General features: G+C 46.5%; 1 protein-coding gene across 1 annotated transcript in view; it reads right to left on the reverse strand.

The window, feature by feature from the left end:
- LOC124046795 (deubiquitinase DESI2-like) overlaps positions 1 to 10,238 on the reverse strand; it is a 22,238-nt gene extending 12,000 nt beyond the window's left edge. Inside the window, exon 1 of the mRNA XM_046367551.1 lies at positions 9,145 to 10,238. Coding sequence (XP_046223507.1) covers positions 9,145 to 9,183 — 39 coding nt within the window. The 5' untranslated portion in view covers positions 9,184 to 10,238. The remainder of the gene's footprint in view (positions 1 to 9,144) is intronic.
- Positions 10,239 to 14,495: the final 4,257 nt, after the last annotated feature.

Raw genomic sequence — 14,495 nt, forward strand, 5'->3', positions numbered from 1 at the left:
GAATGCAGGGTAAGTGGCTAGATGACGTGGCTTCCACTGAATGCAGGGTAAGTGGCTAGATGACATGGCTTCCACTGAATGCAGGGTAAGTGGCTAGATGACGTGGCTTCCCCTGAATGCAGGGTAAGTGGCTGTTGTAATGTAATACAGATTGTCCTACTCAGCACATTTGGCAAATTGAGGTCCTTTCTTTCCTCCTCACGGAATGATATTAACGCTCGTGGACAGGATATTGATGCACGTGGACAGGATATTAACGCTAGTGGACAGGATATTGATGCTCGTGGACAGGATATTGATGCTCGTGGACAGGATATTAACGCTAGTGGACAGGATATTAACGCTAGTGGACAGGATATTAACGCTAGTGGACAGGATATTGATGCTCGTGGACAGGATATTGATGCACGTGGACAGGATATTGACGCTCGTGGACAGGATATTGATGCTCGTGGACAGAATATTGATGCACGTGGACAGGATATTAACGCTAGTGGACAGGATATTGATGCTCGTGGACAGGATATTGATGCTCGTGGACAGGATATTAACGCTAGTGGACAGGATATTGACGCTCGTGGACAGGATATCGATGCTCGTGGACAGGATATTGATGCTCGTGGACAGGATATTGATGCTCATGGACAGGATATTGATGCTGGGTAGGCTAGTCTAAATGATGGGTAGGCTAGTCTAAATGATGGGTAGGCTAGTCTAAACGATGGGTAGGCTAGTCTAAACGATGGGTAGGCTAGTCTAAACGATGGGTAGGCTAGTCTAAACGATGGGTAGGCTAGTCTAAACGATGGGTAGGCTAGTCTAAACGATGGGTAGGCTAGTCTAAACGATGGGTAGGCTAGTCTAAACGATGACACTGTTATGGACAAGACCGATTTTATTACTTGTCTAATGGCCGCCAAGCATCGATCATCATGTCACCAGAATAACACCCTCGATATTTACTGGTCAGCAGCATCAAGCTCATCACCCTGTGCAGTTCACAACTCATTTCATCTGTAGCCTAATAAACTAGTCGTAGTGGGGCGACCACACAAACACATGATCAAGTCAACTGACTCCTAGTTTACTTCCATATGATGCTTATTATAGCAATATTTACACTCATATCCAAAATTCGGCACACGCCACAAATTAATTCTCACAGACACAAAAAAAAAGATCCCACCTTCTGCGGACATTTCCTGTTTCCGTTAAGCCTTGAAGTCGTGACTTTTTACCTGCGTCAGGTAAATTAATCCGCATTTAAACGGTTGGATGGAAACCTGGTTACTGCAGAGATTACAGTCATTCAGAGATTACAGTCATTCAGAGATTTACAGTAATTCAGAGATTACAGTCATTTAGAGATTTACAGTCATTCAGAGAGTACAGTCATTCAGAGATTACAGTCATTCAGAGATTACAGTCATTCAGAGTACAGATCTTTACCCTCCTTCCCAGGTGTGGATTTAAAAACGGCTGAAGGGTCTTAAACCAATCAAATGTTTTTTTATAAAGTTCGGTTCGATTCCCAAGGGGGACCGGAATGAAAAAAGTATGAAAATGTATGGACTCTATACTGTAAGTCTCTCTGGATGAGAGAGTCTGTGTCACGCCCTGACCGTAGTTATCTATGTTTTCTTTATTATTTTGGTTAGGTCAGGGTGTGACTCGGGTGGGTATGTTAGTTTTTGTATTGTCTAGGGTTTTTTGTTTATCTATGGGGTTTTAGTATGTCTAGGTATATGCAGGTCTATGGTTGCCTGAATTGGTTCCCAATCAGAGGCAGCTGTTTATCGTTGTCTCTGATTGGGGACCATCTTTAGGTAGCCATTTTCCCATAGGTTATTTGTGGGTTCTTATTCTATGTTAAGTTGCCTGTTCTGCACTACTCATATTTGCATCACGGTTCATTTTGTTGTTTTGTTAGTTTGTTCAGTGTTCTTGCTTTAATTAAAGAAGATCTCTGGATAAGAGAGTCTGCTAAATGACTCACTACTGCCAGTCGCTCTGGATAAGAGAGTCTGCTAAATGACTCACTACTGTAAGTCTCTCTGGATAAGAGAGTCTGCTAAATGACTCACTACTGTAAGTCTCTCTGGATCAGAGAGTCTGCTAAATGACTCACTACTGTAAGTCTCTCTGGATCAGAGAGTCTGCTAAATGACTCACTACTGTAAGTCTCTCTGGATAAGAGAGTCTGCTAAATGACTTACTACTGTAAGTCTCTGGATAAGAGAGTCTGCTAAATGACTCACTACTGCCAGTCGCTCTGGATAAGAGAGTCTGCTAAATGACTCACTACTGTAAGTCTCTCTGGATAAGAGAGTCTGCTAAATGACTCACTACTGTAAGTCTCTCTGGATAAGAGAGTCTGCTAAATGACTCACTACTGTAAGTCTCTCTGGATAAGAGAGTCTACTAAATGACTCACTACTGTAAGTCTCTCTGGATAAGAGAGTCTACTAAATGACTCACTACTGTAAGTCTCTCTGGATAAGAGAGTCTGCTAAATGACTCACTACTGCCAGTCGCTCTGGATAAGAGAGTCTGCTAAATGACTCACTACTGTAAGTCTCTCTGGATAAGAGAGCCTGCTAAATGACTCACTACTGTAAGTCTCTCTGGATAAGAGAGTCTGTTAAATGACTCACTACTGTAAGTCTCTCTGGATAAGAGAGTCTGCTAAATGACTCACTACTGCCAGCCGCTCTGGATAAGAGAGTCTGCTAAGTGACTCACTACTGCCAGTCGCTCTGGATAAGAGAGTCTACTAAATGACTCGCTACTGTAAGTCTCTCTGGATAAGAGAGTCTACTAAATGACTCACTACTGTAAGTCTCTCTGGATAAGAGAGTCTGCTAAATGACTCACTACTGTAAGTCTCTCTGGATAAGAGAGTCGGCTGAATGACTAAAATGTATATAATCTCCACCAATCCATTCTTGTTATAGTTCACACAAAGGGAAGAAAACTGGGATGAAGCCTATGACTCTCAATCTAAACCATGATCACGCTTGCTGGTTGCCTGGCTACCCACCCAGCCAAACTGGTGTTTCTTCTCCACCATGAGTCTGGATTCGCCATGAGTCTGGATTCACCATGAGTCTGGATTCACCATGAGTCTGGATTAACCATGAGTCTGGATTCACCATGAGTCTGGATTCACCATGAGTCTGGATTCACCATGAGTCTGGATTAACCATGAGTCTGGATTCGCCATGAGTCTGGATTCACCATGAGTCTGGATTCACCATGAGTCTGGATTCACCATGAGTCTGGATTCGCCATGAGTCTGGACAGTTCTGAATGGTCTCAGAATCTGATAGGTTGGGCAAGAGCCCACATGATGATGTTATTAACTTTCATACTCTGATTGGTTAGAGACAATCCAATCACTGATTCATTTGTTTTGAACAACGCCCCTCGTTTAGACTTCTAGGAGGGCAGCTGAAGACAATGTATGTAGCGATGGATAGAGCAGGGGAATTATATTCAGGCTGAGTCGTCATGGCGATCTTTCTGGAGTTGTGACACGCAGCCCTTGCATGACCTGTAGTTTTCCAGCCAATGACTTGGTCCTAGACAGGAAATTGGCTGGCTGATGGGCTAGTCAGTCTTTAGCCCAGTGGGACTAAATTAGGTGTTTTACGCAAAATTATAATGATTAAAAAATATATATAATTATTTAACCTGGTAGGCTGGTTGAGAACAAATTCTCATTTACAACTGCGACCTGGCCAAGATAAAGCAAAACAGTGCGACAGAAACAACAACACAGAGTTACACATGGAATAAACAAACGTACAGTCAATAACACAATAGAGAAAAAAAGAAAGTCTATATACAGTGTGTGAAAATGGCATGAGGAGGTGAGGCAATAAATAGGCCTCAGTAGCGAAGTAATTACAATTTAGCAGATTAACACTGGAGTGATAGATGAGCCGATGATGATGAGCAGATACTGGTGTGTAAGTAGTGATACTGGTGTAAGTAGTGATACTGGTGTGTAAGTAGTGATACTGGTGTGTAAGTAGTGATACTGGTGTGTAAGTAGTGATACTGGTGTGTAAGTAGTGATACTGGTGTGTAAGTAGTGATACTGGTGTGTAAGTAGTGATACTGGTGTGCAAGTAGTGATACTGGTGTGTAAGTAGTGATACTGGTGTGTAAGTAGTGATACTGGTGTGTAAGTAGTGATACTGGTGTGTAAGTAGTGATACTGGTGTAAGTAGTGATACTGGTGTGTAAGTAGTGATACTGGTGTAAGTAGTGATACTGGTGTGTAAGTAGTGATACTGGTGTGTAAGTAGTGATACTGGTGTAAGTAGTGATACTGGTGTGTAAGTAGTGATACTGGTGTAAGTAGTGATACTGGTGTAAGTAGTGATACTGGTGTAAGTAGTGATACTGGTGTGTAAGTAGTGATACTGGTGTGCAAGTAGTGATACTGGTGTGTAAGTAGTGATACTGGTGTGTAAGTAGTGATACTGGTGTGTAAGTAGTGATACTGGTGTAAGTAGTGATACTGGTGTGTAAGTAGTGATACTGGTGTGTAAGTAGTGATACTGGTGTGTAAGTAGTGATACTGGTGTGTAAGTAGTGATACTGGTGTAAGTAGTGATACTGGTGTGTAAGTAGTGATACTGGTGTGTAAGTAGTGATACTGGTGTGTAAGTAGTGATACTGGTGTGTAAGTAGTGATACTGGTGTGTAAGTAGTGATACTGGTGTGTAAGTAGTGATACTGGTGTGCAAGTAGTGATACTGGTGTGTAAGTAGTGATACTGGTGTGTAAGTAGTGATACTGGTGTGTAAGTAGTGATACTGGTGTAAGTAGTGATACTGGTGTGTAAGTAGTGATACTGGTGTGTAAGTAGTGATACTGGTGTGTAAGTAGTGATACTGGTGTGTAAGTAGTGATACTGGTGTGTAAGTAGTGATACTGGTGTGTAAGTAGTGATACTGGTGTGTAAGTAGTGATACTGGTGTGTAAGTAGTGATACTGGTGTGTAAGTAGTGATACTGGTGTGTAAGTAGTGATACTGGTGTGCAAGTAGTGATACTGGTGTGTAAGTAGTGATACTGGTGTGTAAGTAGTGATACTGGTGTGTAAGTAGTGATACTGGTGTGTAAGTAGTGATACTGGTGTGTAAGTAGTGATACTGGTGTGTAAGTAGTGATACTGGTGTGTAAGTAGTGATACTGGTGTGTAAGTAGTGATACTGGTGTGGTAGTGATAAGTAGTGATACTGGTGTGTAAGTAGTGATACTGGTGTGTAAGTAGTGATACTGGTGTGTAAGTAGTGATACTGGTGTGTAGTGATACTGTAGTGATACTGGTGTGTAATACTGGTGTGTAGTGATACTGGTGTGTAAGTAGTGATACTGGTGTGTAAGTAGTGATACTGGTGTGTAAGTAGTGATACTGGTGTAAGTAGTGATACTGGTGTGTAAGTAGTGATACTGGTGTGTAAGTAGTGATACTGGTGTGTAAGTAGTGATACTGGTGTGTAAGTAGTGATACTGGTGTGTAAGTAGTGATACTGGTGTGTAAGTAGTGATACTGGTGTGTAAGTAGTGATACTGGTGTGTAAGTAGTGATACTGGTGTAAGTAGTGATACTGGTGTGTAAGTAGTGATACTGGTGTAAGTAGTGATACTGGTGTGTAAGTAGTGATACTGGTGTAAGTAGTGATACTGGTGTGTAAGTAGTGATACTGGTGTAAGTAGTGATACTGGTGTAAGTAGTGATACTGGTGTGTAAGTAGTGATACTGGTGTGCAAGTAGTGATACTGGTGTGTAAGTAGTGATACTGGTGTGTAAGTAGTGATACTGGTGTGTAAGTAGTGATACTGGTGTGTAAGTAGTGATACTGGTGTAAGTAGTGATACTGGTGTGTAAGTAGTGATACTGGTGTGTAAGTAGTGATACTGGTGTGTAAGTAGTGATACTGGTGTGTAAGTAGTGATACTGGTGTAAGTAGTGATACTGGTGTGTAAGTAGTGATACTGGTGTGTAAGTAGTGATACTGGTGTGTAAGTAGTGATACTGGTGTGTAAGTAGTGATACTGGTGTGTAAGTAGTGATACTGGTGTGTAAGTAGTGATACTGGTGTGCAAGTAGTGATACTGGTGTGTTTAAGTAGTGATACTGGTGTGGAGCGCATGCTAAGTAGTGATACTGGTGTGTAAGTAGTGATACTGGTGTGTAAGTAGTGATACTGGTGTGTAAGTAGTGATACTGGTGTGTAAGTAGTGATACTGGTGTGTAAGTATTGATACTGGTGTGTAAGTAGAGATACTGGTGTAAGTAGTGATACTGGTGTGTAAGTAGTGATACTGGTGTGTAAGTAGTGATACTGGTGTGTAAGTAGTGATACTGGTGTGCAAAAGAGCAGCAAAGTAAATAAAAACAATATGAGGATGAGGAAGGTAGATTGGGTGGGCTATTTACAGATGGCCTACGTACAGCTGCAGTGATCGGTTAGCTGCTCAGATAGCTGATGTTTAAAATTGGTGAGGGAAATGTAAGTCTCCAGCTTCAGCGATTTTTGCAATTCGTTTAAGTCACCGGCAGCAGAGAACTGTAAGGAGAGGCGGCCAAAGGAGGTGTTGGCTTTGGGGATGACCAGTGAGATATACCTGCTGGAGCGCATGCTACGGGTGGGTGTTGTTATCGGGACCAGTGAGCTGAGATATGGCGTAGCTTTACCTAGCATGGACTTATAGATGACCTGGAGCCAGTGGGTCTGGTGACTAATATGTTGCGAGGGCCAGTCGACTAGATCGTACCGGTCGCAGTGGTGGGTGGTATATGGGGCTTTGGTGACAAAACGGATGGCACTGTGATAGACTGCATCCAATTTGCTGAGAAGAGTATTGGAAGCTATTTTGTAGATGCCGTCGCTGAAGTCAAGGATCGGTAGGATAGTCAGTTTTACTAAGGTAAGTTTGGCGGCGTGAGTGAAGGAGGTTTTGTTGCCAAATTGAAAGCCGATTCTAGATTTGATTTTGGATTGGAGATGTTTGATGTGAGTCTGGAAGGAGAGTTTACAGTCTAACCAGACACCTAGGTATTTTGTAGTTGTCCGCGTAATCTAGATCAGAACCGTTCAGAGTAGTGATGCTAGTTGGGCGGGAAGGTGCGGGCAGCGAACGGTTGAAAAGCATGCATTTGGTTTTGCTGGCGCTTCAGCTAATAAGGGGTGCTTTCTGGTCCCAGCCCATCCCTCATCCCAGCAGAACAGAGCTACAGTGGGGCGGAAGGTAGCCTAGTGGTTAGAGTGTTGGACTAGTAACCAGCAGGTAGCCTAGTGGTTAGAGTGTTGGACTAGTAACCAGCAGGTAGCCTCGTGGTTAGAGTGTTGGACTAGTAACCAGCAGGTAGCCTAGTGGTTAGAGTGTTGGACTAGTAACCAGCAGGTAGCCTAGTGGTTAGAGTGTTGGACTAGTAACCAGCAGGTAGCCTAGTGGTTAGAGTGTTGGACTAGTAACCAGCAGGTAGCCTAGTGGTTAGTGTTGGACCAGTAACCAGCAGGTAGCTTAGTGGTTAGAGTTGGACTAGTAACCAGCAGGTAGCCTAGTGGTTAGAGCTTTGGACTAGTAACCAGCAGGTAGCCTAGTGGTTAGAGCGTTGGACTAGTAACCAGCAGGTAGCCTAGTGGTTAGTGTTGGACTAGTAACCAGCAGGTAGCCTAGTGGTTAGAGCGTTGGACTAGTAACCGCAAAGGTTGCAAGATTGAATCCCCAAGCTGACAAGGTAAAAATCTGTTGTTCTGTTTTCCTAGGCTGTCATTGAAAATAAGAATTAGTTCTTAACTGACTTGCCTAGTTAAATTACGTTTTTTTTAAAACAGTGGGATTTAATTAGGTGTTTGAGCACTGTCACTTTCAGACATCCTCATCTGTGACTGCTGGCCTGGAGATATCTGAAGGGAGGAGGGGCCAACACTGTGACTGTTGGCCTGGAGATAACTGAAGGGAGGAGGGGCCAACACTGTGACTGTTGGCCTGGAGATATCTGAACGGAGGAGGGGCCAACACTGTGACTGCTGGCCTGGAGATATCTTAACGGAGGAGGGGCCAACACTGTGACTGTTGGCCTGGAGATATCTGAACGGAGGAGGGGCCAACACTGTGACTGTTGGCCTGGAGATATCTGAACGGAGGAGGGGCCAACACTGTGACTGTTGGCCTGGAGATATCTGAAGGGAGGAGGGGCCAACACTGTGACTGTTGGCCTGGAGATATCTGAGGGGAGGAAGGGCCAACACTGTGACTGTTGGCCTGGAGATATCTGAGGGGAGGAAGGGCCAACACTGTGACTGCTGGCCTGGAGATATCTGAACGGAGGAAGGGCCAACACTGTGACTGTTGGCCTGGAGATATCTGAACGGAGGGGCCAACACTGTGACTGTTGGCCTGGAGATATCTGAAGGGAGGAGGGGCCAACACTGTGACTGCTGGCCTGGAGATATCTGAAGGGAGGAGGGGCCAACACTGTGACTGTTGGCCTGGAGATATCTGAAGGGAGGAGGGGCCAACACTGTGACTGTTGGCCTGGAGATATCTGAAGGAGGAGGGGCCAACACTGTGACTGCTGGCCTGGAGATATCTGAAGGGAGGAGGGGCCAACACTGTGACTGCTGGCCTGGAGATATCTGAAGGGAGGAGGGGCCAACACTGTGACTGCTGGCCTGGAGATATCTGAAGGGAGGAGGGGCCAACACTGTGACTGCTGGCCTGGAGATATCTGAAGGGAGGAGGGGCCAACACTGTGACTGTAGGCCTGGAGATATCTGAAGGGAGGAAGGGCCAACACTGTGACTGCTGGCCTGGATATATCTGAAGGGAGGAGGGGTCAACACTGTGACTGTTGGCCTGGAGATATCTGAAGGGAGGAGGGGTCAACACTGTGACTGGCTGGTTGTCTAACAAGGGACTCAATATCCATTATCGTGTGTGTTGTGTGTTGTGTGTTGTGTGTTGTGTGTGTGTGTGTGTGTGTGTGTGTGTGTGTGTGTGTGTGTGTGTGTGTGTGTGTGTGTGTGTGTGTGTGTGTGTGTGTGTGTGAGAATAAATAGTAGGCTAGTACGTTAACATTGATTCCCATGCACAGAAAACTTCCAACACACAATCTTACCATATCATACACATTAAGGATAACAGGTTCATTGGCCATGGTTTAATCCTGAGATGGGAAGGCAACAGTCCTCCCGCTCCGACGTTATAGTAGCACCTTCAGCCCCCCCGACACCCCAAAGGTGCATATAGGATGCGATTCTGCTGATGTGCGCTTCCCGGATGGGCTACTCACACTGCGCCGTATAGGATGGAGCACCGGGATAGAAGGATGGATCGAATGTCTCTCATGCCTCAGCCAAAACAAGAACACGGTCCAATAATTATACCCGTTCCAAGGCCAAGGGTATCTCGATTGTAGATGTTGAAAAAATTACTGTATCAAATATCAAGGCAGGGAAACGTGAACGACGATATGTTTCGCTTTTTGACTGTAAAGACCACAGGCACGCACATAACGGTACTAGATCCCGACCGGAGATATCTTGCTACAGTAGCTAGCTCGAGCTAGACAGTTACAGAACTGTTGAACACGGCCCCTTTCTATTCCCAAAGCAAGAAAAATAGGTCCTCTGGAAATCAAATGATGGTTAGCGTTAGTTTCACTTAGCTTGCCTCCGTTGTCACATAAATAGCGATCAATTGCGTGTATATTGAGACGCTAAAACAACACGGCTGGGAGGATGAATATGTGTTCGAATCCGGAAATGACAGCCAGGTCGAGAGCCATCTAAATTTCACTTTTCTCAAATGCGGCCACTGAAGGCTGTATGGCAAAATAGATAGTATATAAAAGCTAGCTGGCTATAGATTCACCTATTGTTTTACGGTTCACTTTTGGTTTGTCAGCTGTGTGTGGTGAAAAGCTTGCAACAGCGTAGACGGTATCAGTGGTGGATGATGTGGCCCTCATCACACAGACAAACCGTGAGAGTCGTGTCGTTTTGCCGTAGGTAGTCAACTACCGTCCGCTGTCTCTGTCCGCTCGATGAGATATCCTCCCCTTCACAATCGTATTTCTCACCGCAACACAACAAAAAAAACCCGGTGTCCTCCGGTCTCGTGAAAACTGCTCAAAAGAAAGTGAATGACATCATCCGAACCGTGTCTCACAGCTGGCGGAACGTCCTGTGGACGAGCCGGGTTCTCCGTGAATGGGAATGGGTGGATTCGATTATGTTGAGCGGTGGCAAACCGGTCTATGGCCCGTGACTAGAACGGGCAAACGTGGTGAGGGATGAGCACCCATCTCAAAAAGAATAGTAATTGTTTGTAATTTGATTTAACTTTTATTTTTTTCCAGGAAAGTCAAATAAGAACATTTTTTTTTTTAAATGTACGGCCTACCCCGGACAAATCCGGAAGACGCTGGACCCGCCCTATAGGATTCCCAATCACAGCCAGATGTGATAGTCTGGATTCAAACCAGGGACTGTAGTGATGCCTCTTGCACTGAGATGCAGAGCCTTTAGACCACTACTGCCTCTGATCTGGAGGACTCTCTAAACAGAGAACATCCCTGGTCATCCCTACTGCCTCTGATCTGGAGGACTCACTAAACAGAGAACATCCCTGGTCATCCCTACTGCCTCTGATCTGGAGGACTCACTAAACAGAGAACATCCCTGGTCATCCCTACTGCCTCTGATCTGGAGGACACACGAAACAGAGAACATCCCTGGTCATCCCTACTGCCTCTGATCTGGAGGACACACGAAACAGAGAACATCCCTGGTCATCTCTACTGCCTCTGATCTGGAGGACACACGAAACAGAGAACATCCCTGGTCCTCCCTACTGCCTCTGATCTGGAGGACTCACTAAACAGAGAACATCCCTGGTCATCCCTACTGCCTCTGATCTGGAGGACTCACTAAACAGAGAACATCCCTGGTCCTCCCTACTGCCTCTGATCTGGAGGACACACGAAACAGAGAACATCCCTGGTCCTCCCTACTGCCTCTGATCTGGAGGACACACGAAACAGAGAACATCCCTGGTCCTCCCTACTGCCTCTGATCTGGAGGACACACGAAACAGAGAACATCCCTGGTCCTCCCTACTGCCTCTGATCTGGAGGACACACGAAACAGAGAACATCCCTGGTCCTCCCTACTGCCTCTGATCTGGAGGACTCTCTAAACAGAGAACATCCCTGGTCCTCCCTACTGCCTCTGATCTGGAGGACTCACTAAACAGAACATCCCTGGTCATCCCTACTGCCTCTGATCTGGAGGACACACGAAACAGAGAACATCCCTGGTCATCCCTGCTGCCTCTGATCTGGAGGACTCTCTAAACAGAGAACATCCCTGGTCCTCCCTACTGCCTCTGATCTGGAGGACTCTCTAAACAGAGAACATCCCTGGTCCTCCCTACTGCCTCTGATCTGGAGGACTCACTAAACAGAGAACATCCCTGGTCCTCCCTACTGCCTCTGATCTGGAGGACTCACTAAACAGAGAACATCCCTGGTCATCCCTACTGCCTCTGATCTGGAGGACTCACTAAACAGAGAACATCCCTGGTCATCCCTACTGCCTCTGATCTGGAGGACTCACTAAACAGAGAACATCCCTGGTCCTCCCTACTGCCTCTGATCTGGAGGACTCACTAAACAGAGAACATCCCTGGTCCTCCCTACTGCCTCTGATCTGGAGGACTCACTAAACAGAGAACATCCCTGGTCATCCCTACTGCCTCTGATCTGGAGGACTCACTAAACAGAGAACATCCCTGGTCATCCCTATTGCCTCTGATCTGGAGGACTCACTAAATAGAGAACATCCCTGGTCATCCCTACTGCCTCTGATCTGGAGGACTCACTAAACAGAGAACATCCCTGGTCATCCCTACTGTCTCTGATCTGGAGGACTCACTAAACAGAGAACATCCCTGGTCATCCCTACTGCCTCTGATCTGGAGGACTCACTAAACAGAGAACATCCCTGGTCATCCCTACTGTCTCTGATCTGGAGGACTCACTAAACAGAGAACATCCCTGGTCATCCCTACTGCCTCTGATCTGGAGGACTCACTAAACAGAGAACATCCCTGGTCATCCCTGCTGCCTCTGATCTGGAGGACTCTCTAAACAGAGAACATCCCTGGTCCTCCCTACTGCCTCTGATCTGGAGGACTCACTAAACAGAGAACATCCCTGGTCATCTCTACTGCCTCTGATCTGGAGGACTCACTAAACAGAGAACATCCCTGGTCATCCCTACTGCCTCTGATCTGGAGGACTCACTAAACAGAGAACATCCCTGGTCATCTCTACTGCCTCTGATCTGGAGGACTCACTAAACAGAGAACATCCCTGGTCCTCCCTACTGCCTCTGATCTGGAGGACTCACTAAACAGAGAACATCCCTGGTCATCCCTACTGCCTCTGATCTGGAGGACTCACTAAACAGAGAACATCCCTGGTCCTCCCTATTGCCTCTGATCTGGAGGACTCACTAAATAGAGAACATCCCTGGTCATCCCTACTGCCTCTGATCTGGAGGACTCACTAAACAGAGAACATCCCTGGTCATCCCTATTGCCTCTGATCTGGAGGACTCACTAAACAGAGAACATCCCTGGTCCTCCCTACTGCCTCTGATCTGGAGGACTCACTAAACAGAGAACATCCCTGGTCATCCCTATTGCCTCTGATCTGGAGGACTCACTAAATAGAGAACATCCCTGGTCATCCCTACTGCCTCTGATCTGGAGGACTCACTAAACAGAGAACATCCCTGGTCATCCCTACTGTCTCTGATCTGGAGGACTCACTAAACAGAGAACATCCCTGGTCATCCCTACTGCCTCTGATCTGGAGGACTCACTAAACAGAGAACATCCCTGGTCATCCCTACTGTCTCTGATCTGGAGGACTCACTAAACAGAGAACATCCCTGGTCATCCCTACTGCCTCTGATCTGGAGGACTCACTAAACAGAGAACATCCCTGGTCATCCCTGCTGCCTCTGATCTGGAGGAGTCTCTAAACAGAGAACATCCCTGGTCCTCCCTACTGCCTCTGATCTGGAGGACTCACTAAACAGAGAACATCCCTGGTCATCTCTACTGCCTCTGATCTGGAGGACTCACTAAACAGAGAACATCCCTGGTCATCCCTACTGCCTCTGATCTGGAGGACTCACTAAACAGAGAACATCCCTGGTCATCCCTACTGCCTCTGATCTGGAGGACTCACTAAACAGAGAACATCCCTGGTCCTCCCTACTGCCTCTGATCTGGAGGACTCACTAAACAGAGAACATCCCTGGTCATCCCTACTGCCTCTGATCTGGAGGACTCACTAAACAGAGAACATCCCTGGTCATCCCTATTGCCTCTGATCTGGAGGACTCACTAAACAGAGAACATCCCTGGTCCTCCCTACTGCCTCTGATCTGGAGGACTCACTAAACAGAGAACATCCCTGGTCATCCCTACTGCCTCTGATCTGGAGGACTCACTAAACAGAGAACATCCCTGGTCATCCCTACTGCCTCTGATCTGGAGGACTCACTAAACAGAGAACATCCCTGGTCCTCCCTACTGCCTCTGATCTGGAGGACTCACTAAACAGAGAACATCCCTGGTCATCCCTACTGCCTCTGATCTGGAGGACTCACTAAACAGAGAACATCCCTGGTCATCCCTACTGCCTCTGATCTGGAGGACTCACTAAACAGAGAACATCCCTGGTCATCCCTGCTGCCTCTGATCTGGAGGACTCTCTAAACAGAGAACCGATCCCTGGTCATCCCTACTGCCTCTGATCCCTGGTCCTCCCTACTGCCTCTGATCTGGAGGACTCACTAAACAGAGAACATCCCTGGTCCTCCCTACTGCCTCTGATCTGGAGGACTCACTAAACAGAGAACATCCCTGGTCATCTCTACTGCCTCTGATCTGGAGGACTCACTAAACAGAGAACATCCCTGGTCATCCCTACTGCCTCTGATCTGGAGGACTCACTAAACAGAGAACATCCCTGGTCATCTCTACTGCCTCTGATCTGGAGGACTCACTAAACAGAGAACATCCCTGGTCCTCCCTACTGCCTCTGATCTGGAGGACTCACTAAACAGAGAACATCCCTGGTCCTCCCTACTGCCTCTGATCTGGAGGACTCACTAAACAGAGAACATCCCTGGTCATCCCTACTGCCTCTGATCTGGAGGACTCACTAAACAGAGAACATCCCTGGTCATCCCTATTGCCTCTGATCTGGAGGACTCACTAAATAGAGAACATCCCTGGTCATCCCTACTGCCTCTGATCTGGAGGACTCACTAAACAGAGAACATCCCTGGTCATCCCTACTGTCTCTGATCTGGAGGACTCACTAAACAGAGAACATCCCTGGTCATCCCTACTGCCTCTGATCTGGAGGACTCACTAAACAGAGAACAT

The sequence above is a fragment of the Oncorhynchus gorbuscha genome, linkage group LG10 (genome assembly GCF_021184085.1).
Source record: "Oncorhynchus gorbuscha isolate QuinsamMale2020 ecotype Even-year linkage group LG10, OgorEven_v1.0, whole genome shotgun sequence".
Classification (NCBI taxonomy): Eukaryota; Metazoa; Chordata; class Actinopteri; order Salmoniformes; family Salmonidae; genus Oncorhynchus; species Oncorhynchus gorbuscha.